Here is a 23,642-nt window from a genome sequence, read left to right as displayed (position 1 = left end):
GGCCTGCTGTGTTCATCCAGTTCTACACCTTGTTATCTCAGATTCTCCAGCATCGGTAGTTCCTACTATCTCTGAAGCTATTGAAGTAGGTTTTGTTTATATGTTTGAAGTCTAGCTCCATTATTCTTTTCAAACAATCTTTCATCTCCAATTTGTGAGGTTACCATGCAAGTTTTAGAAAACAATTGATGCAAATTTTTTTACGTCTCACTGAGTTTCAAAAGCTCTTGACTAAAATTGCAATTCCAATGCAGTCGGTTTTATACATTTCAAATGGATTGTGTGGGCTTGTCAGGTAATCATAGAAGCCAGTTTTGGTCAGTTGTGTCTTCTTAGAAACTATATTTTGTCCATTAAAGTCTCAGGTGTTAAAGTCTGATGGAAGTTGAATATTGACAGTTTATTTTCACAAAGATTGTAATACCTCCCCACCATGAATAATAGAAGCGAACAATATTTCTCCTTTTTGTTTATGGTGAGCATTCACTACCAGGTCAATATGAAAGAACATTACAAAAATTGGGCTGACAATACTCACATATTCCACATTCACTCTCTTAATCCTAACCTGGCTTCAAAACCAGCTTCAGACTGACAGACTAATTTGCTGAGCCATGCCACATTTCCAACTCTAACCCTTCACAGCCCAGTTCCATGATCCATGTACTGGATTCAGGTTTCTTTTTATGAATTTGATTTCCAAGGGATTAGGTGGTTAGTTGTCCAAGGTTTAATTCCTGTAAGGTATTTGGACGTGTGTCTTGCACTTTGCTCTCAATAAACTTCATTCACATCAATGGATTTGACCGGTTGAAGTTTGTTTGTTGGATCTACTTGTGGGTAGTTGTGGGTTTAAGTCATTGGTATGCCCCTGGTGACCTCCACCACTGTGTTTGCTGTGCAATATGTTCCCTTTCCTTTTCCCTTTATTTTGGTTTTCCCTTCCCTAATTTCACTTCCCCTGGATTGATACTGCCACCAGGTGGATGTTCAGCGACTGCGAAAGACCTTTGTGACTCTTTCACTAGGGGAGGCTTCACCTTCTTTTTCCCTGGATTTTTTTGCCTTACTTCATGACGACTGCCTAGCTCCAACACTTCTAACTCGTTCTGGCGATGCCCTACCCTTTCCTGGCTGGACTACAGGAAAATCAGGTGACCATTCCTAAGCTACACCAAACTTCTCCGGTTTTACTGCCTCCTACAGCATTTTCAAACCCTTCCCAGTTGGGTTAATTTGATCAACCTTCCTTTAGCTATTCCAACGCTTATGAGTTTTGCTGTCCTCTTTAGGCTTCCAAACTTCTCTTCGTTCCCACTTACTGCTGGCTCTCACTGGCTTCCCCAGTCTCTCTGGTTGTCCTTTTCTGTTTGGCAAGTGGATTTTGTGACCAGGCAATTCATTCGCCAATAAAAAACTATTCCTGGCATCAGCAAGCTTGGGATGACATCAACTGTTACCAGATCCATAATACATCCACCGTCTAAGTAAATCTTAACCAATAGCACCTCTGTACTCTTTCCCATGAGCCCTTTAAATCAGTATATTGAAATTTATTTTGCTTCCAGGTGGAAAATATTGCATTTTCTCCACCAGCAAGGTCTGTAAGAATCCAGTGTTTCAGAGAATGCTGATTCATCCCTCGTTATTTAAAGCAGCAGTCACCGTTCCTTTTTATACAAGCTCCTCCAGCTGGCCTAATCACCTGTCATGCCTGAACAGTCACTGACCACAGGCTACAGACACTGGTCTTGCAGCTTGTTTTTTTCAGACATGCCAAAAACAATGATTTTCTTTAACATGCTTTTGCAGCGAAACACTTTGGGGAAGTTTCCTGCCATCTCTCATCAGATTGACTCCTTTTAATGATTCAGACTGTTTCTCTGCCTGGCTTCTCTTTTCTCTCCAGCTTGTCTCAGCATCATCTGCCTTATCCTTCCCTTTCTCTCTCAGGTCTGTGCTAGTTCAAGGCACTAACTTCCCCAAGTTATGGGTCTGCTGGTTAATTCTGTCAACAGCCAGAACTACCACCTGTCTGGATCCTGCTACCCTCTATTCTCTGACACGGGTCCAAATTGGAAAGAATATAAAGTTCTTGAACCCCTTTAGGTAGTTTTTGTCGGTTCACTCAGCAGTTTTCAGTCTTAAATCTCAGCTTAAGCTGTTTCAATTTAAATTCCCTTTCTCTTTCATTCTCCCCTCCTTTGAGTTCAGTCTCTTTTCTGTTTCTGTATCTCTCTCATTCTTCCCTTTTTACTTATAATACTAATTCTGATCTTAGCTGCTCCAATTTTATTATACCTGTTTCACTGTTCTCAGGTTCTAGCTCAAGATATTTTGCCACCCATTTTACAATTTCTATTTTCCTGGGTTTCTAGCAGAACTCCACCTACAGCAGCGAAAGCAGGCAGCCCAGGGCAGCTAGCGGCGACAGCGGGAGCAGGCAGCCCAAGGCGGAGGCAAGGGTGGGGTCAGGCCTGGAGCAGGGGAGGTGGAGTGTTTGAGAGGAGTGCATGCCCATTATGGCTGGCCACCTTGTGGACAGTGGTGTTGAACTGTTAACTGTGTTTCTTTGTTTTTCTACTTTTTAGGAAGAAAGACTGTAATGTTTAACCTTGTAAAATTTTGTTTTCTTTACTTTTTATTTTATTTGTTTTCTTTATTTTGGACCGAAAATGGGGCCATCAGTCATGACTTGTAATTTTTTCACTGTTTTCATGGGACAATAAACCTAATTCAATTCAATAATAATTCCTCCAAGAATGAGGCTTTTAGCTTTTCATATATAATCTACTCCATCCTACTCCATGGAAGCACTAACACCAAACATGGATACCTTTGCATGTTTAATACTAAAGACTCAAGAAAATCTTTTTGCAGTTTTTTTTTTTTTAAGAACAGTTTTCAAAGCAACACAATTTTTTCACTACTTCATCTTATCAGATAACTGTGGGAACACCATAGACGGAGCCCCCAAATGTTTAATGAGCAGTTGAGGAGGGGTGATCAGGTCCCTTTGTTTAAGTTCTGTTGGTAAGTCACAATAAACATTTGCGTTTTTTTTTTAAAAAAGCAGGTGGCTATCACACTTCAATTCAAAGAGTTCACCAGATGGAGAATGAAGGAGAGACAATTCAGAGGTATTCTCGAATAAAAGGAAGTGAAGTTTTATTCCCTATTAAACCTGAAAAAATAAAGTGTGAAACCTAATACATAAGCACAACTTGGAGACAGGAAGAACTGCAAATGCTGAAGTCAGAGACAGCACAGCATGGAGCTGAAGGAACACAGCAGTACCTGAAGAAGGGTCCTGACCTGAAACATCAACTTTCCTGCTCCTCTGATGCTGCCTGGCCTGCTGTGTTCCTCCAGCTCCATACTGTGTTTCCATACACATACAACTTATTAAGCTTAAGAAAAAGGGTGGGAGGAGGATATCTATGTAGACACAAAGGTACAGACTGTTGCAATTTAAATTTTTAAAGAGTCCTCGAAGTGTGAATGTGAAGCTCTCAACAGTTTAGGTGTTCTCCTGTTTCCTTAACAGTGGCAAAGCCTGCAGATAACCTTGAATTTTTGGTAAACAGAGGTGTTCTCAAGTTGCTTCTTCATGGGGTGCTGATTTGAGAGGGAGAGAACAGTTTTCTGTATTGTTGCTTTATTCGATCCATGTTGCTTTCTCTCTCCTTTATTGCTTAAAGCAAGCTAAAATATGGTTTGTTTGTATACTTCAAGCTGAACACGCTGCCACTAACGTTTCGCTTCAAATATGTGAAGTTGTCATGCAAGTTTGATTAAAACAAGTGATGCAAATTTCTTAATATCTCACTGTTTCAGTGTCTCTTGATCAATACAGGAAATCTGATGCAGTTGGTTTTGTCCATGTGGGTTGCCTGGATTTGTCAAATGACCACAGCAGCCACTGTAGGACAGTGCTGTCCGTTACTGTAATCATGTATTGATTTTCTGCTTTCTACTTTTACATTTAAAATGGTGACGTAGAGTTCATAGCCTAAGACATTTTTCCAACAGTTCATTTGTCCTCCTGCTATCCAAAGGCGAGGATAACAAACATGTTCATCTTACAGCAGTGCAATTTTGGACAATACAAAAGTTTTGCATTTGCAAAATTTCTGAATAGTGTACACATAAAGCCATGTTCTAGTTTATAACTTTTAGCACTGAGCACAAAAAAAGTCAAGTCGGGCCCAAATAACATAAGGAAACAAAACAAGTAACAGTGTGCAGCTGATAAATTTGAGGTTTAAAAGGCTATAGTCTGAGGTGGCAGGATAACTCAAAATGGAGAATTTAGGACGAGGGAAGGGTAGATAATGGAGGGGAGATGACAGAGCTGAAGGATGGGAAAGTTTGAGGTATAGTCGATAAAACAAGAGTCTTGATTTTAGCAGTTTCAATTTCACCCCTCAACCCCATGCCTTCACAATAATTGTTAAATATCTTAGTCACCTATCAGAATCAATATAAAGCACACACACTCACATGAACATTATCAGTGGGATCACTGGCTCCGTGAATATAAGCTCAGAAAAGGAATTGGACATCAAGTCGTAGATCATAAATGTGAACTGTATTGTCAGCACAAGGCTGTAGTTTGACGTCTGCAGCATTGCCCAGAGAAGTCAGTTTCAACAGCACAGAGAATTAGTGGTACAGCAATGTAAACACATGGTTTTGTTCAATAACCTGGAATACAAAGACACATTTCAACAACAGAATTTAAGAGTGTGCACATTAAATAGCAGTATGGGAATCTACACATCATAATTCCCATCCTCTTCTATGCATTATAATAGAAGGTTACTGAAGATAGAATCTGAATGTATTGTGCTTCTATTATCATATCCCAAATGTTATTCTTTTAGAGGTCAGCTAACTTAATACAAGCAGGACTCTAGTTTGTATCTTGTGATGTCTTTATCCAATAAGCCATTAATGCAGAGCAGAAGTCTACATGATTGAATTTCAGATCTAACCGTAAAGATATCTAATAAGGATGTGCATTCAAGTTAAATTCAAGAAGTGGTCAACTTAGTTCACTGGTTATGGTTACAATTGCAACCTTTCTACATTAATCAATCACCTATCCAGTATAATCCGTATCCTTGGATCTAACAGGTATTACATAAAATCCACAGCGACAAAATCAAAAATTGTACACACAGGTTGCTATTAAGGCTAGAGAGAGAGTACAGAGATCACTAGAATGGCCCTGGGGATATGATGAACAGCAGTTACATGCCCAGAATGTGGAAGATGGGGTTACTCTCCTAGGAGGAAAGAAGGTGGGAACAAAGGTGATGTATTTGATTGAATCTTGAAAGGTTTGATCAAGTAACTAGTCATCTACCAGCTATATCTTTGGCTCTACGTCCACATCGCTGGGATAACAACAGGTTTTCAGTGTATTCTGTGAACCTGTTACTCATTAGCATTTACACCATGCAAACAGTCTTGCCTTAATAATTTTGAAAGATAAAGCAAGGAACTAAGTGGCTGTGCATTTATTTTCATTCTTCTCAGACGCAACCAAATGAGCATGCAAAGTATGAATCCCTTGATAACAGTGATTCATTTTATAAAACAAAACAAATGCACACTGACAAACTATTCTGTCCAGTTTCAGTTGACTTGTACAACATGATTGGTGAGGCCTCTTCTGAAAATACTGTGTCTAGTTCTGGTCAACCAGTTATGGGAAGGATAATTATTAAGCTGGAGAGGGTTCAGAAGAGATTTACCAGGAAGTTGCCATGAATGGAGGGATTGAGTTATGAGGAGAGGCATGATAGGCTGGATTTTTGTTTAACTGAAGTGTAGGAGGTTGAGAGGAAACCTTATAGAAATTTATAAAATAATGTGGGGTATAGATAGGGTTAATGGTAGTTGTCTTTTCCCTAGGGTGGAGGATTTCAAGACGAGGGGGCACATTTTTATCGTGAGAAGAGAGAGATTTAAAAAAAGACATGAGGAACAAATTTTTTACACATTGGATGGTTCACATGTGGAATGAACTTCCTGAGGAAGTGGTGGATGTGGGTCCAATTACGACGTTTAAAAGTATATGAATAGGAAAGGTTTGGAGGGATATGGACCAGAAGCAGGCAGGTGGGACTAGTTTAGTCTGGGATTCTGTGTGGCATGGACTAGTTGGACTGAGGGTCTATTTCCATGCTGTATGTCTCTATGATTTCTGCAAAGTGGGGTAGTGAAGAGTTTATCAGTTGGCCCCACTTAGTACAAACATGAGATACTGGTGTTGAGCCCAGAGATCAAGAATGCAAAGAGTTAACGTAACAGTTGTCATGCAGCATATATGTATGCACACTCTCCAACAGTAGGAGTTAAAGGTAACTGGTTTTTGATATCGCTGGGATCCCTGACTTATTCTTGTGCTCCTAAAAGCAGGTAAATAGTGTTCAAACACTGCCTTAGCTGACATTAATTTGGGACCCCAGCCTGTATAAAAAAAAATAATAGTTATATGTTATTTATACAACACATGCACTTCCTAAGTGTAAAACTGCACTGCATGCTGTGTCACAGATTGGAAGTCAAAAGCAGATGGTTGGGGGAGGCAATGGCCTAGTGGTATTATTGCTGGACTGTTAATCCAGAGACTGAGATAACATTCTGGGGATCCAGGTTCAAATCCTGCCATGGCAGATGGTGGAGTTTGAATTCAATAAAATATCTGGAATTAAGAATCTAAAGATGACCATGAACCCATTGTCGATTGTTGGAAAAACCCATCTGGTTCACTAATGCCCTTTAGGGAAGGAAACTGCCATCCTCACCTGGTCTGGCCTACATGTCACTCCAGAGCCACAGCAATGTGGTTGACTCTGAACTGCCCTCTGGGCAATAAATGCTGCCTAGCCAGTGATGCCCACATCCTGTTAATGAATAAAGGGCCGAAACTAGACTGTGACCCTAAAAATTCCTGAATGCCAGAAACATTCCAGCTGTTTGAAAAAATTCGAGAGAGGGAGCGAGCAGTTAATTTAACTTGTTGTTGGGAAATTGTTAGAATCCATTATTAAGGAAGTAATAACAGAACATTTGGAAAGTCAAAATGGAATCCATCAGAGTGAGCATGGTTTTACAAAAGATAAATTATGTTTGGCCAATTTGCTAGAGTTCATTGACGATGTAACATGCAATATGGATAATGGGGATCCCGTAGATGTAGTAAATCTGAACTTCCAGAAGGCATCTGATGAGGTACTGCAAGATCATATGAGGTTGGGGGTAATTCCTGAGGTTGGACTGAGGACTGGCGAACCAGCAAAGGGTCAGGATAAATTAGCCTTTTTCTGTTTGGCAAGATGTAACTAGTGGGGTGTGTGTTCAGTCCTCAGACCCCAACTATTTACAATCTGTATTAATGACTTGGATGCAGGAGTAGAATGTACTATAGCCAAATTTGCAGGTGACACTAAAATAGGTGGGAAAGTAAGTTGCAATGAAGAAATAAGAAATTTATAAGTGGATATAGACAGATTAGGTAAATGGGCCAAAATTTGGTACATGGACTTAACATGGTTAAGTGAGGTTATCCATTCAGTCGGAGGAATGGAAAGGCAAATTATTATCTGAACGGACAGAAACTCCACCGTACTTTAGTGCAGAGGAATCTGAGTGTCATAGTGCATGAATTGCAGAAAACTAGGTTGCAGCTACTGCAGGTAAAAGGGAAGGTAAATGGAATTTTGGCATTATTGCAAAAGTAAAAGAGTATAAGTAGGGAAGTGTTGCTGCAAGCATTCAAGACATTTAGTAAGACTACACCTGGTGTATTGCATACAGATTTGGTTACTTGAGGACGGATGTAGTGCATTGGAGGCAGCTCAGCTGACGTTCACAAGATTGATTCCAGAGGTGAGGGGTTTGACTTATAAAGTAAGATTGAGCAGTTTAGGCCTATACTCTCTGTAATTCAGAAGAACGAGGGGAGATCTAATTGAGGTCTACAAGATGCTGAAGGGGATTGAGAAAGTACATGTAGAAAGGATGTTTCCTCATGTGGAGTGATTTGGAATGAGAGTTCAGAGTTTTAGATTAAGGGATGGCAAATTTAAAACAAAAATGAGGAATTACTTCTCTCAGAGTTTGTAAATCTGTGGAATTCACTACTCCAGAATGTGGTGGATGGTAGGATACTGAGTACATTTAAAGGAGAAGACAGACAGATTTTCAATTTCGTAATGGATTGAAGTGTTCTGGACAACAGGCAGGGAAACAGACTTGAAGCCAAGATGAGAACATCTATGATCTATCAAATGGTGGAGCAGGCTCGAGGGGCTGAATTGTCTACTCCTGCTCCTACTTCTTACGTTATGTGCCACCTGGACCCTAAACTCTGAAATTCCCGCCTTAAACCCCACCAGCTTTCTCCTTCTCCTTTTATATGCCCTTAAAACCTAAAAATGTCTTTAAACAACCTTTGGTCACCTGTCCTTTATTCACATATGACTCAGTGACAAAGTCTGCTTAATAAGGCTTCTACAAAGCTCCTTGGAATGCCAGTAATGAGTTTTCTAATCTCAGCCAAGATGGTGGTGGTAGCTCTAGCTTTCCACGTCAGGCAGGTAAAAAGTAAAATCTCAGACATTGTACCCATTCTTTACTGACGCTCACGTCTTTAGCTAAAAGCCACATGCACAGACATCAGACCCTGGCTGCATTAAACCCTACAACCAAGTATCCTACTGATAGTCATGGAGGCTCACACAAAGAATGATAATTTGAACAAGGTATCTGTGGGTGGTTCACGCCTTAAAAATGTATGGAAATTCTGGACCTGAAGTCAATATATTCTATTCCCCCTCCCCCACCACCACCAAACAGGGTCCTCAAAATCTGAGGGCTAGCTACTTTGTCATGCATACTAACATTTATTAAGTGATGCAGAAATATAGCAACACACTTTCTGTATTTGTAGTCAAATATACTATGTGGACTCACAAAGAAACAGAATTAGAAGAATTTGTCAATATTCACAATAATAACCAACTTCCACTAAACTTAAAACCACAACACACAAGGTGCTACAGAATACGAATGAGTACAAAATAACAAGCATAAGTTAGCAAAAATGCTTTTTTTAATTGACACATGCTTTGTCATCCAAGGCCTCACGCTCAATACACCAACCACAATGTTTTTCCATCGTATGCAGAGAAAGCTGAAACATTGTATCTCAGATATAAATTTAATGATTATTAGTTTTCTTTATAGTTGAACTGACATCACTTTTTCACATGTATATTAGGTCTTCAGGTTACATAGTCTGAAATAAGAGATTCCACATTAATTGGCAAACAAACCATTTGCCAAACTGATTTAAGATTTCCTTGGTTCTCAGTTAGCCCAGGATTCCTTCGTTGACAGCGTTAAAACTGCAACCCTTCTCTCTCAGCAACTCAGCTTCATCTAACAGCCCACCCCGGTGACTCAGTTACTGCCAGCACTGATCTTTATTATGGACACACCAAAGCCCCTTCAAATATGTCAATGAAACAGCCTAGACCCTAACTTTTCCTTATTTAAAGTCAAGTATAAAGTGCTGTGTTCCAGATGTAATCCGATGGGTTACACGATTCGGCTTTAGCTAAGCACTTTATTCTTACTCTACAGTTAAAATACAAACAGAAGAAAGAAGAATTGATCTAACTTTAACTCTCTTGAAAAATGTAATAATAGATTATTTAACTACTAAACACATCCCATAAACACACCCTTGGCAAAGGCATATTTAGTAAAATAGATTATCTCACATGCAATTCTGGCAGCAAGAAGAGAACCCAAGTTTTTAAGGTGTGAGAGAGAACAATGTAGCAGCTTCCACAATTAGCTCACCAATGAGCCTATCAACAGCGAGCATAGGAGAAAACCAACCTGTGAATTGTGGAGCAGCTCCTCACTTTTCCTTCCATTCTACATACAGAGGCAACATTTCTGATCAGGTATCCTGAGAGTGGATTTTACCAGGCAATTTGGGGATTAATCCCCTATCTATTTTGAGCAATAGGCCGAACTGTTACCTTGGATTTCATTCCCTATTCAGCCAATAGCTGTTTTGAAATGAACTGTTCACAACTTCTGTGCCCAAAAAGCCATCTACTGCCAGAACCCTCAGTTATGCCTTTGTCATCTTCAGACTTCCAAATGCTCTCCAGTTGGGCACACATCTTTCATTCTCCATAACCCTCAGGTCATTAAAGCTGTAGTCAGTACCCTAAGCCAGACAAAGTTCAGTTCATTGGTTTACATTAGTTTCTGATTATCAGAACCACCAATTTAAAATTGTCATCCTGGTTTCAAATCACTTTACATGTCATCCTTCCCAGCCTCCATAATTGCCTCCAGCCCTATAACTCTCCAAGAATCCAGTGCTTCTCCAACTCCAGATTTTTGTCCGTCTTCTATGGTCTTCATCCCACTTTTTCCTGAATTGTGTATTAGGAAAACAAAAATCATTCTAGTTGTTATTCATTTTAGTAATTTCTATTTATTTTCACCTTCCACTACTGTTAGTTCCACAAATATAAAGAGCATATAAAAAGCAGATTAGTGTGATACTTTAATGATGTAGACTGTACTTCTGGGATTAAGAATATCACCTTGTCAGTTCAACTAGCTTTTCATTCATTCTAGTTGAACACACAAGAAATAGTCACTTAAATCAGAGTGGATGACTTTATCTTAATGTCAAAGGCCATGTTACGCTGCACAATGCAGATGTATTGTGATTGCAAAGAGCTATTTCTTTACAACTAAAATTATCATTGCTCAAAAGGTAAAGTCACAATTAATGAACACTAGTTACTCTTGTATAAAGGAATTGACAACATTGCCTAAGTAATTGGAGACTATACATCAGCTCCACATCTATCAGCAGCTATCCCTCAGTCTGCAAAGTGGCACAAATTACATTTATTCTTGTTCAGTTCACTCTTTTTCACACTTCCCTTCAGATTTTCTGTGGAGTTATAGTTTGATTGACACTACTGGCCTTTCAGTAACTTAACAAACTGATAATTTATTCACTATATATTATCTAGAAACCGTCAACTTTTAAAAAAAAACACAGATAGAGATAGCTGGAGTCAGAGATAACACAGTGTGGAGCTGGAGGAACACAGCAGGCCAGGCAGCCTCAGAGGAGCAGGAAAGTTGACGTTTCGGATCAGGACCCTTCTTCAGAAGTCAGCTTCCCTGCTCCTCTGACGCTGCTTGGTCTGCTGAGGTCCTCCAGCTCCATACTGTGTTATCTCTTGTTCACACATATCCTTTAGGAAAGGAAATCTGCCATCCTTTCCTAGCCTGGCCTACGTATGACTCCAGACCAACTGCAATGTGTTTAACTTTAACTGGCCTCCAAAATAGCCAAGCAAGCCACTCAGTTCACTTCTGCAATCAACAACAAATTCTGGTCCTGACAATGATTCCCACACCTCATGAAAGAATAAACAAAAAAGCACATGCTCTCAGATAGGAAAGTGTTTACAGATACACAAGCATACATACTTCTGCAGGCAAGCCCACACCCAAACAATGGCATGCCCATGCACACTGGTTTGTGATTAGTTGCATGGAAACACAACGATACATCACAAATGCATGCAGACACAGATGTGCTGCTGCACAGAAGCAGACGAGCAGATGCAAGTATATGGATAGACTGTGCGTCAAACAGGAGTACAGACCAACTGGAATGCTTCAATGTCACCCTAACTCTTTACCATTTCAATCATCCACATAACACAGACCTCAGGTTTCCATGATCACCTTTAATAATTTCCTTTTCACTTTAGCCATCCCAGTAACCTTGAAAAAGACTTCCCAAGGTCCTCACGAAGATCCTTAAAGTCTTCAATTCCCTTTCCCTGGTATATCTTAGGATGGTTACAGAACAGATTCCCCAATCTGTCCATATAATTGAAGTTCCTCATCTCTGAAAAAATGTCATAAATCTTACAGAAATTTACAGCATGGAAGAAAGTCATTCGAATCACTGTATCCACACCAGCTAACAGGTAGCCATTCACACCAATCCCACCTTTCAAATCTTGCACCACAGCCTTGCAGACTTCAGCACTTCAAGTGCCGATCCAAGTACTTTTTAAATGTTATGAGATATTTGGCGTTCCGCCTTTTTAGGCAGAATTCCAGAACCCCACTTGCCCGAGTGAAACAACTTACTCTCTCAACCTCCTAGCTCTATCATAAATTTATTCCCCCATTTAGCAATCCCTCAACAAACAGAAATACCTGGTATCCACCTTTCTCAACTACTCAGTTTTATACACTCACGATTTCCTCTCAACTAACTCAATTCCAAAGAAATCAAACACAAGCTTCTCCCATAATTTTCAGAGCTAAACTATCCAACCAGGCAAGATCCTCATATTTCCTCTGATTTTCTCTCCTGCAATCACCTCCTTCCTGCAGTGACCAGAACTGCACTGATCCAGTTGTAACCTAATTAAAGTTTTTACAGTCGCAGCAAAACCTCCATTACATTTGATGCTTCTGCTAATTAAAAGCAGGTACCCCATTAGCTTTCTTATCTACCTTGACTACTCATCCAGCTACCTTCAGGAAATCTTAGACATGCACTCCCAAGGCCCCAAGGGGGAAGGGGGAAGGGGGAAGAAGGGGGAAGAAGGGGGAGAAGGGGGGGAAGAAGGGAAGAAGAAGCCCACCTGGTTCACTAATGTCCTTCAGGGAAGGAAACTGCCATTCTTACCTGGTCTGGCCTACATGTGACTCCAAATCCACAGCAATGTGGTTGACTCTCAACTGCCCTCTGGGCAATTAGGGATGGGCTAATGCTGCCTAGCCAGCGACACCCTCATCCCGTTAATTCAATGAAGGGAAAAAAAAAGAAATTGCCATTTGGCCTTGGATCCTATGGGTGTTTACTTATGAGACCATTCTGCGTGCAAGATCTTTTCAAAGCCTTGCCAAAAATCCATACAGATCACATCAAATGCATAATTCCATTGAACCTCCTCAGAGAATGTCAATACCAGACACAAACCTCTCAACAAATCTGTGCTGGCTATCTTTGATTAATCAATCTATTTTTAAACGAAGATTTATTTTGACCCTCAGAACATTTCCTCAATAATTTTCCTACCGCCATGGTTAACCTGACTGCAATTACTCATTTCACCATTCCCCACTTTCAAAAATGGTGTGTTAGTGGTTTTCTGATCGTCCGGAACCACATCTGCAATTGGAAAATGATAGTCAGTATTGCTGTTATTTCTTTATGTCAGGCTTCATATAGGCCTGGGGATTAATTCACTTTCCTAGATGTTAAACCCCTTAATACCTTTTTCTCAATCTTAATCTATTATTTCACTTCTCTCTCTGACTGTAACATTTGCATTGTCCCTCTCCTTTGTGAAAATGGATGTGATATTTTCATTGAGCCATACCAAAATCCTCTTCACAGAGGTTAGTCTCATGGTTCCCAATAGATTCTAGTTGTTCTTTAGAATCCTCTTTTTCTCTAGGTGCACTTTCACACTAACAGTAATGCGCTTAAGACCATAAGACATGGGAGCAGAAATTAGGCCATTCTGCCCATCGAATCTGCTCCTCCATGGCTGATAAGTTTCTCAATCCCCATTCTCCCATTTTCTTCAAGTAATCTTTGATCCCCTTGACAATCAAGAACCTATCTATCTCTGTCTTAAATATACAGAATGACCTGGTCCACAGCCTTCTCTGGCAATGAATTCCATAGATTCACCACTCTCTGGCTGAAGAAATTTCTCCTCATCCCCGCTCTAAAAGGTCTCTACGACTGTGCCCTCAGGTCCTAGTCTCTCCTGCTAATGGAAACATCTTCCCAACGTCCACTCTGTCGAGGTTGTTCAGTATTCTGTAACTTTCAATTAGATCCCCCCACCCTCATCTTTCTAAATGCTCTCAAAAGACGGGCAACAAACCTGCATTCCGCTAAACAGATGTCAGGAAATTCTTCAAAAAGCAATCACTGTCCTGGGATAATTTAAGAAATCATTGGATTGAAGTCTCTGAATTGATCAATTAAAAGTGGGTTGAACTGCACTTCTTCTGTTGAATATTACTTAACATGAAATTTCCCACCAGAAACCCCAAGGTCGTACTAGGCTTCTCCTTTTCTGCCCTCCGAAATGAAGACATGCCCCAAGGCTGCCCTGATGCTCATTCATTCCCAATTCCGATCCTCACTATCCCAACTGTAACTTGTGGCTTGTGGAAATAAGCAATTTGGTTTAAAATAATTGAAACTTTCCAAAGGCCCGGAATAAAAGTCGGGAGCATTATTAATTCTGAATGCGAAGTGGTCGCTCACCCTGTACGAAGCCATCACGCCATCCCAGGCCCCAAACCGGCGGCAGCCCCGACAATTGCTAAGGCCGTGGCGGCTTTCATGGAAACCGAGACGCGAACCATCGAACATGTGCATTCCGTCCGCAGTGACACCTACCGGACTGGAGGAACATCGTTAGCTGCTTTTCATCTCCGGTAGAACAGTGACACCTGCCGGAGGTAAAAAGCGGAGTTTTCTCTTAGAGTAGCCCTTTTAAAAGCAGCGGTAAATTCTTGAGACTCACGAACTGTGTATAATATATTTAAAGTATCTCTTGTCCCAATTTCCACCTTTGGCTTCCGCGCCAAATCCCTAGATTGGAATCAGAAGCGGCATTGTAAAAAAAGTTTTTTTTTGTGAAATTCAATTCTTATTGTATCCAGCGGAACCCCGTAACTAGTGTGAAAAAGGCCTGAAACTGAAGAGTCCTAACCTCATTTGGGAAGTAGAAGAACTGACAAAGTAGTTGAGGAGTGACTTAGAATCGTAGAAACCCCACAATGTGCACTCTGCCCATCGAGAGCACACTCAGCCCCAACCCCCGGCTACCCGATCTCTGTAACCCTATATTCCCCATGTCTAATCCACTTAGCGTGCACATCCCTGGACAGTGTGGGCAATTTAGCATGGCCAATCCACCTAACCTGCACAGCTTTGGACTGGGGTGGGGGGAGAACCCACGCAGAAACAGAGAATGTGCAAACGCCGCCCTGACAGCCTTAAGCAGCTATCACACAAATCAAGGTAAATGTTGTTTTAGTTAAATTTTAACTGTCACAGTTTATACATCCTGTGAAATTATTTGAAATTGAAAAGTTAATCATCTGTTTAAGACTTCGTTTGCTTGCACTGCAATCTCCCTAACATTTATCAAGAATGTGGAGAATTTATCTACGTAAACATTAAAATACATACTCGAAAGCGTGAAATATGGAACAAAAGCGGCAAATGATGGAAATACTTAGTAGCTCTAGCAGCAACTTGAAGTGAGAAGCAGATTTCAGGTAGAAATACTAATAAAAGGTTACGACTTGAAACATCTCTAACCTGTGTACATTTATATACCAGATATCAAATGTACGATTCTTAATTGCCATTTTCAATTGGTAGGAATCGATTTATCAAAAAATCATCGTGGTAGCTTGTGCCAACCTGTGAATGTTCAACAGGTTATCATAATTCCTAGTATAGTGACATGCAACCTTTAAAACTTTTTTTTTAAATTGCATAAAGGGGTTATGAACGTTTCGGTATACAGTTAAAATACAACACATTACAAAATGCAGGGTCTCATTAATGGTTACACCTTACTGGGCAGCGCACTGGAAATCAAGACTCGGTATTCTTGGGGTCATTATAAAAGTTCGGCAGCATACATACTAAAATTTGAATGACACAAATAAGATGAGCATGGCCCCCGCTCATGGAGGACAAACAAATTCGTGAGGTGTTCCATAGATTTGGGGAAACCTCTTGTGGCGCAGCTGTGGCATTCCTTCTGCTGGATCGGAAAGTCCGACCTGCTCCAGAGGTGTGGAATGACATCTGTCAAGAGGTTGCTTAGAAAAATAGGTTAAACAAAAGTTAAATAGTTTATAAAATTTGCCAAATTCCCTAATTTACCTGTCTTTATACTCCGATTTCTGAACTTAATACGAATGATTATTACAAATAAGCACATTCTACTACACAATCATGAACAATTCATATATAACTCTACTAGCTAAAACTCCCATCCCCTGATAAACCCCCCGTCCCACACACACAGTAAAGCAGAAAAAAATAATTGATAGGCAGAGGGAAAAAGATGGGAAAGCAGATCAATGGTCCCTGTTCACAAGGTTCACTGAAATATTCCTTTTGGCTCGTCAGGGTGTGCTGCTCCTTGATCCTCTTTTACCAGCTAGTTTAAAAAATAATGGTTCTACTACAAATTTTTGCCTATTCACTCATTTGATCCTGCCAACCAGACAAAGACCTATTTACACATAGTCTCAGTTCTCCTCAGGCCAGCTAATTTTCTAAGGCAAACTGATGTGTTACAAGGTATACCATGTGCTTTGATTTTCTTCATAAACCTTTTGATATGGAACCTTATCAAATGCCTTCAGAAATCCCAGCACTGTCCATAGGCTCCATTTTATTCACAGTGCATGTTAGTCTTTCAAATAACTTGTTTAAACTAATTAAAAGACATTTGAACAGGTCCATGGAAAAGAACGGTTTAAAGGAATATGGGCAAAACACGGGCAAATGGGACCATGTCAGGTTGGGATAGGATGCCTGATCGGCACGGACAAGTTGGGCTAAAGAACCTGTTTCCGTGCCTGGTATCTCTATGACTCTAACGTAATTTCCCTTTAAAACCATGGTGATTTTCTGGCCACCTTGAGTTTTTCCTAAGTGTGCAGCTATAAAAATGATTTATTTTAACGACTGTTTCTGACATCAAGCTAACTGGCCTATAGTTTTCTGTCTCCCTCCCTTCTTCAGGAAAGGAGTTATGTTGTTACTTTCAGTCTGATGGAACCTTTCCAGAATATAGGGAATTTTGAAAAATTAACACCAACATATGGACTACCTCATCACATACTTCTTTTAAGACCCCAGAATGAATTTCATTTTACCTAGACTGGCAACTACAGCTCACTTAGTACTGCTTCCCTGGTAGCTGTAATTTCTCTAAGGTTCAATCTCCCTTTCACTCCTGATTTATGGCTATTACTGGAATATTTTTGTATCCTCTATTGTGAAGACAGAAGCAAAATATTTGTTCATTTCATCCATCATTTGCTTATTATCTACTATTAACCTGTAATTCTCACTCTCTAGATGACCAACACGTACTTTGGATTTTCCTTTTCAGATATCTCTAGAAACTCTGTTTGTACATTCCCAGCTAGCTTCCTCTCCATCTAATTTCTCACTCCTGAATAACCCTTGACATGCTTTGCTGTCCTTTGTATCCTGATGAATCATCTGCACTGTACAAACATGCAAACAGATGTATGCTTATTCCTTAAGTTTGATGCTTTCCCTAATTTTTTTTTAGTTAATTGGGGATAGTAGTTCCTTCCTTAAATATATTGCTACTATAAAGAAAGATTCTTATCACAAAATATCCCTTTAAATGTCTATCACTTTTGTCATTATTAATCTATCCTCTAGTCTAGTATGTCTGTTCGCCTCAACTAGCTCAGCTTTTATGCCCAAATTATTGCCCTTATTTAGGTTTAAGGTACTAATATTAGGCCCAATCCCATCCCTTTCATTGTGTTAGAGTAGCATTGATACACATTACCCAAGATAGTTTTCAATGCTCATTTGAATGCTTTTAACTTTATCACGTGTTCTTTGGTAAATCCAGCGTTACAAAACTGCTGTATATTCAACAATGGGCTTTACATAGCTATTAAATATGCTAAACAGGCCAGTTCGAGATAGCCAGGTTATGATGTTCGAGAACATGTACCATGTGAATTCTTCTATTTTATCTCAAACATTTTAAATAGGATTATCACAAGTGTAAAATCACTTCGTAGATTTCTAATGTGCAACAAGCATGCACTGCACTAATGTCAGCCTCATCTAAATCGTTTACAGGAATGGGGTGAATCAGGAATGTTGCACGTAAAGCACAATTCCACAATCTTGCACTTCGGTAGTTTAAGTTTTTCCAAGCATCCCAGCTCAACTTTTTTATATATAAAACTTTTATTGAAAAGCTTACAAATACATTCAATGTATATTCAATATATAACACCTGAACAAAGTTAATTGGGCGCTCAATTCCACAGACACTGCAAATGGTGAATAAAGACAACAAATGTTACAATATCAAGTTTTGCCAAGTTTATGCACAAAGCAACCTTCAATCAGTTGATAGTTGAAGAAGTATAAAATTCATTAAGCTTGCTGTCCTTAACATGAGGGATACAGAATTCTATCAGGTAAGGACAGGATCAAGCTCAGATTCACAGTTATACTTGGTTCAAACTCACATGAAGAACATGCATTTGCATGATGTCATGAAGGGAGGGGACGCTGGCATCTATGGAACTAAGTCTCAGTAAAAGTTAGTATCATTAGACAACCCAAGCAAACCCCTCAATCTAAACATTTTGAGCAACAAAGGGTACTACTGACCAGAGGACAAAGGAGAGATTTGGTTTTCTTTGTGCAAGTGTCACTTACTAAGCATAAATTAGGTAAATTAACACTATGGATAAAAACATGTTAACAGTTCCAGCTTTGTTCTGTCTACTTAATTAGGTGTCCATTGATGTGTATAATGGAAAAAAGCACATCAATTTGTCTAATTCACCATCCACAAAACAAACATAATCCTCTCATTCCTCAGTTTGAGGATGCACTTGGTTCCAAAAAAAGCATTTTTTAGTAAAACAGAAGGAAAACAAAAAAAAACTTATTATGGTATTATAAACTTTAGAACTTCAATAACTGTTCATGGATTGATTGAATGAATCACCAAAAGATAAATTTACACATGGAAAGCTGCAGCAATAACTCAGTATGGGGGAAAAAATATCTAAAGACAAGGACAGAGTTATACGGGAATAGAAAGCGATTAGCCATGCCCAGTAAAAGGAGGAGTGGAGGCTAAAACAAATAAAACTGCTTTGACATGTGCGTGATAAATTGGATGCTTTATGCCACAAGGACAACTGATTGCCCTGCACAAGAATTTAAGGCATTAATGACAGGAAAGCTGTGTCTTTGAACAGACAGTTAAGGCCAAATGTAACAAGGAACAAAGAAGCTATTTCTGACAAGAAGGCAAGCTGCAGATTTACTGTAATTTGGATGAAAGGACTTTAAAAGAATTATCAATGTATCACATCATCAAACTGAAGGACAAAAATGTGTATAAGAATCAAACACCAAAATTCCCTGCTTAGCAGAAGTTTGAAGAACAACACTATGTAAGGATTAAACCATGGACACTTCCAGAGACAAGACATTGTTGGAGCATACATGGGCAAGCTCCACCATTAGTCAGATAATAGCTAAGTTGGGTTGTGAGGCTTAACTTGTTTTTTTGGTTGTTACATGTAATAAAGTTTAAATCATTATTTCAGTACTTGATTGTCTGTGACAGTTCTTAATAAGTAGCCTACTTAAAAGTAACTTGTGGTGATTCACCCACAACATTATGTAGCACTAAAAAATAGAAAATACTGGAGAAAGAGGAGGTCTGGCAGTATCTGTGAAGAAAAAACAGAATTAACATTGAGTCCAGTGACTCTTCTTTAGAAACGTTTAAAAAAGGTTAATATTTTCTCTCCACAGATACTGCTAAACCTGAGTTTCTCCAGCCATTTCTGCTTTTGTGTGTTTCAGATCTCCAGCATCCCCAACATTTTGTTTTATAATACTATATTTATGTCGTATTGTTAAACTATATGTGAACTATCTGTGAAATGTAACAAGTCATGTAGGAAATGCAGCAGCCATCCATACAACAAACTCGAGATATGCATGACCAACTAATTTTTGTTTACATGTCTTTGTTCAGGCAGGAATTTTAACTGAAACTCCAGAAATAGGCTCAATCTTGAACAAAATTGTGCAATGCTTAATATCCATCTGAACAAGATTTTGCTTTATGCAACATCTGGCACACTTCCATCGATGCAGAGTTCCTCAGCGACAGTTGAATTTACATCAAAGATAACAGTGCTATGAACTCAACAAAGCTGGTACTTGGACAGTGTTACAAATTAATAATAATGTTCGTATGTTATACTTTTATGCAGCATATTCAAAAACTGTTCCAAAAGGCATCGGAATGCTGCGGAATACTAAGAATTCTCTGAGCTATTCTTTTGGAAGTGGTATTCCCAGGGCCGTGTGATTCTGCAAGTTCCGAGCTTTTTCTACCTCTTCAGATGAGCAAAGATCTTCCAGAAAAAGGGTTGCTAAATTACTTAGACGTTTGTTTTTAGACATGGAGAACCGTAGCATGCACTCAACAACTGGCATTGCTGTGATTTCCTTCCGGGACAAAGGAGTCATCAAGTACATTAATGTGGTAATTGCAGACAGCACTGTATCCTCATTACGGTTGGATAAACAGTTCAGCACTGCCTGAACCCCATTGTTCTGTAAAATGTATTCCTTGTTCTCTTTGTCTAAACAGAGGTTACAGAGACCACCTATTGAAAATAAAAGCATTGTCAACACTTGGGTCCATGAAAACTTGGAGAACGAAATAATGAACAAAAAAAATTTAAAAAGTGAGGATACGCTGAGTGATCTGCCTCATTAAACATTAATTTTTTGTTCATGTCCTGACAGTTTCCTTCCCATTTAAGACGTACAAAACAAGATCCCTAATTTACAATTGCTACAAAAGAAATAATTTTAACCTGAAAACACTAACACTCCCATTATACTTTGGAATAAAAAAAATCCTAACGACTCTATTCTATAGGCACATTACATATAACATGTTCCCAACATTTCATGAAAAAAGTTATTAGAAGATTGACTGTCATCTGAAGTATGTCTACATGTGAACAACATCACAAAAAGCAAGCACGTCAATTCGGATGCAAATTGATTACAAATTAACAATTTATTCATGGGATATTAGCGTCACTGGTCTGACCTAAGAGTCAACTACATTGCTGTGGGCCTGGAGTCTCATGTAGGCCAGACAATGTAAGGATGGTAGTAAGGATTTTCTTCCTTAGCAGATGGGTTTTTACAACAATTGACAGCAGTCACATGGCCGCCGTTAAACTAGCTTCAGATTTTATTTTTTTCTGAATTCAAATTCCACCATCTGCCATGGTGGGATTCAACCCCACATCCTAAGAACATTAGCTTGGAGTTCTGAATTACTAGTCCTGTGTCTTTATTACTACAGTACTCTCTCCCCAAATCATGAGGGAACTTGACAGATTGTTCTTGAAAGTTATAAACACTTCATTAGAAATAATTAATCTTTAACTGATGTCTGGAAAAAAATATAAACAACCTTCCTCTGGGACAAAAACAGAAATTGCTGGAAAATCTCAGCAGGTCTGGCAGCATCTGTGGACAGAAATCAGAGTTAATGCTTCAGGTCTAGTGACCCTTCTTCAGAGCGTTCTAGAGAGGGGTTACTGAATCTGAAACGTTAACTCTGATTTCTCTCCACAGATGCTGCCGGATCTACTGAGATTTTCCAGCAATTTCTGTTTTTGTTTCAGATTTCCAGTATATGCCGTGATTTTAAAGGGAAAAGTCAGGTTAGCAGTTAAAGCATAGCAACCATGTTCCAGGATCCATCACAGAAAATAAGACAGTACTTAGACATTAAAAAAAACTTTAAATTTTACTGCCAACATTTCTAGAGTTGCGCTTTTCCAATGTTTATCATTTTTCCTTAAAATACTTAATGATTATGTCAGAAGGATTGGAATTGAGCAGAGTTTGGATGATCCATTTACCCAACTAAAGAAGTGTGACAAAATACATATACAAAACTTAGATTTTACCCATTCCAAATTCTACAAATCGTTCATTATCTTCTGTAAGCATATCCAGGAATAGGTCAATGACCTGCAGCTGTCGAAGATACTGATAGTTACTGGGATCATATGCAAAATTAGCTAGGTTCGCCAGAACTTGTTCTTTTGCCTCTGAGAAGTAAAACAAAACATAGATTTTAAACACAGAACACCAACACTGGCAGTATTTGTCACTGGGACTGACGAGACACAATGTAAAATATTTTTTGGTAATATTTGCAGTGAAACCTACCCTGTGAAATGCTACAATAAATACTCCAGCATACAACTGATTAAAAATGAACTGCAAGCATTTAAGACACTGGCAATCTTGTGTGGTAAGAAACATGAGCACAACCAAAAATATTAGATTCTATGGTTTAAATCCAAATATCCTTGTCCTTTCTGAACAGTTACTGGTTAGAATACTATAGCTCCAACTCCAGATTGCAACTCTCAATCATGGATCACCATTCAACACTTTTATCATCTTACCTTGACTATCAGTATCCTGAAACTCAGTAACAAGGGCTTGTAGGTAATCAAACCGATCTTGAGATTTACTTTCTCTCAGCTGACCTGAACTAGCCATTTCATCCGAAATTCAATTAGCTGCTCAGAAAAGAGAAAACTGATTACAAACCTAGCAATGGCTACAGTAAGGAAATGATGTTTGACATAACCTAATATCAGTTGATGAAAAGATAGAAAAATATGATTAAAAAATAAGAAATTACTCAGTCTTCATCAAAAACTTGAGTCTGCTCCTATTCCTATGTTCCATTGTTAACAAAATGGCACAACAATGGGTCAACTGGCACACTCATATTTCTATACACTAGTGAAAGAGAAAGTCAGTCCAGCTGCAGCCATTTTAAAGTGACAGTCCCACATGGCTATACAGTTCACTATTCCACTTATTAAACACTTCCGTGTCCCAAACAAGGTTGTTCCCACAGATAAACACAGAATTAGACATCAACTGCGACTAGAGGACCAACATGGTGAAAGATGTAATTTGGCCTTTCCTGAAACTCCAATGGAAATTGGAGTCTTCTTTAAAACTAAAATTATTTCAGTAGTTCAGATTTATTATTTTGTGTAGCCTGAGCATTACAGCACTGACTGATTTTCTGCAAATATAAATAGATTTCTAGAATATGCAAACAAAGGAGAGAATGCAAGAATCAGAGGTCATAACTTACATGGAAGATTTATCAGCATTACACTACCCTATTATCAATCCAATGTTTTGAAAAATAAGTTTTCGTTCTTGAAAGGAATAAAAGCTAACTTTCAAATGGAGGCAGGCAAGGGGGCAAGAGAGTTTAGATAGGTGATTGACGCTGCATAAATGGCCAGTCCCCAAAATCAATATATCAACAGTGATAACAAGGTGTAGAGCTGGATGAACACAGCAGGCCAAGCAGCGTCAGAGGAGCAGGAAGGCTGACGTTTCGGGCCTAGACCCTTCTTCAGAAATGGGGGAGGGGAAGGGGGGTTCTGAAATAAATAGGGAGAGAGGGGGAGGCGGATAGAAGATGGATAGAGGAGAAGATAGGTGGAAAGAAGACAGACAGGTCAAAGAGGTGGGGATGGAGCCAGTAAAGGTGAGTGTAGGTGAGGAGGTAGGGAGGAGATAGGTCAGTCCAGGGAGGATGGACAGGTCAAGGGGTTGCCTTGTCCCCGCCTCCCTAACCTCCCACCTATCCCCTCCTCCCACCTCAAGC

The 23,642-nt window shown here is 39.3% G+C and overlaps 2 protein-coding genes and 1 non-coding gene across 11 annotated transcripts in view; 1 reads left to right on the top strand and 2 right to left on the bottom strand.

Moving 5' to 3' along the window:
- tmem138 (transmembrane protein 138) overlaps positions 1 to 23,642 on the bottom strand; it is a 42,444-nt gene that overhangs the window by 10,976 nt on the left and 7,826 nt on the right. The window contains exons 1-3 of one of the 5 annotated variants that reach the window (XM_048606870.1): positions 14,829 to 15,194; positions 14,513 to 14,565; positions 4,504 to 4,707 (exon numbers count right to left, since the gene is read on the bottom strand). In XM_048606870.1, the coding sequence (XP_048462827.1) occupies positions 4,504 to 4,631 (128 nt within the window). In that variant the 5' untranslated portion in view covers positions 4,632 to 4,707; positions 14,513 to 14,565; positions 14,829 to 15,194. The other 4 variants (XM_048606867.1, XM_048606868.1, XM_020528239.2 and 1 more) reach the window with 4 other exon arrangements.
- On the top strand, positions 15,749 to 15,857 carry LOC125485292. The gene has a single exon (XR_007264014.1). It is a non-coding gene; the product is annotated as a U6 spliceosomal RNA (small nuclear RNA).
- armc7 (armadillo repeat containing 7) overlaps positions 20,234 to 23,642 on the bottom strand; it is an 11,315-nt gene continuing 7,906 nt past the window's right edge. For 4 of the 5 annotated variants that reach the window (XM_048606862.1, XM_020528235.2, XM_048606863.1 and 1 more), the window contains exons 2-4: positions 22,408 to 22,524; positions 21,901 to 22,044; positions 20,234 to 20,571 (exon numbers count right to left, since the gene is read on the bottom strand). In XM_048606862.1, the coding sequence (XP_048462819.1) occupies positions 20,234 to 20,571; positions 21,901 to 22,044; positions 22,408 to 22,504 (579 nt within the window). In that variant the 5' untranslated portion in view covers positions 22,505 to 22,524. The remainder of the gene's footprint in view (positions 20,572 to 21,900; positions 22,045 to 22,407; positions 22,525 to 23,642) is intronic. The other variant, XM_048606864.1, reaches the window with a different exon arrangement.

This window comes from Rhincodon typus, chromosome 17, assembly GCF_021869965.1.
Source record: "Rhincodon typus isolate 14 chromosome 17, sRhiTyp1.1, whole genome shotgun sequence".
Lineage (NCBI taxonomy): Eukaryota > Metazoa > Chordata > Chondrichthyes > Orectolobiformes > Rhincodontidae > Rhincodon > Rhincodon typus.
Note: the sequence above shows the minus strand (reverse complement) of the source record. Positions and strands in the feature narration are given on the sequence as shown.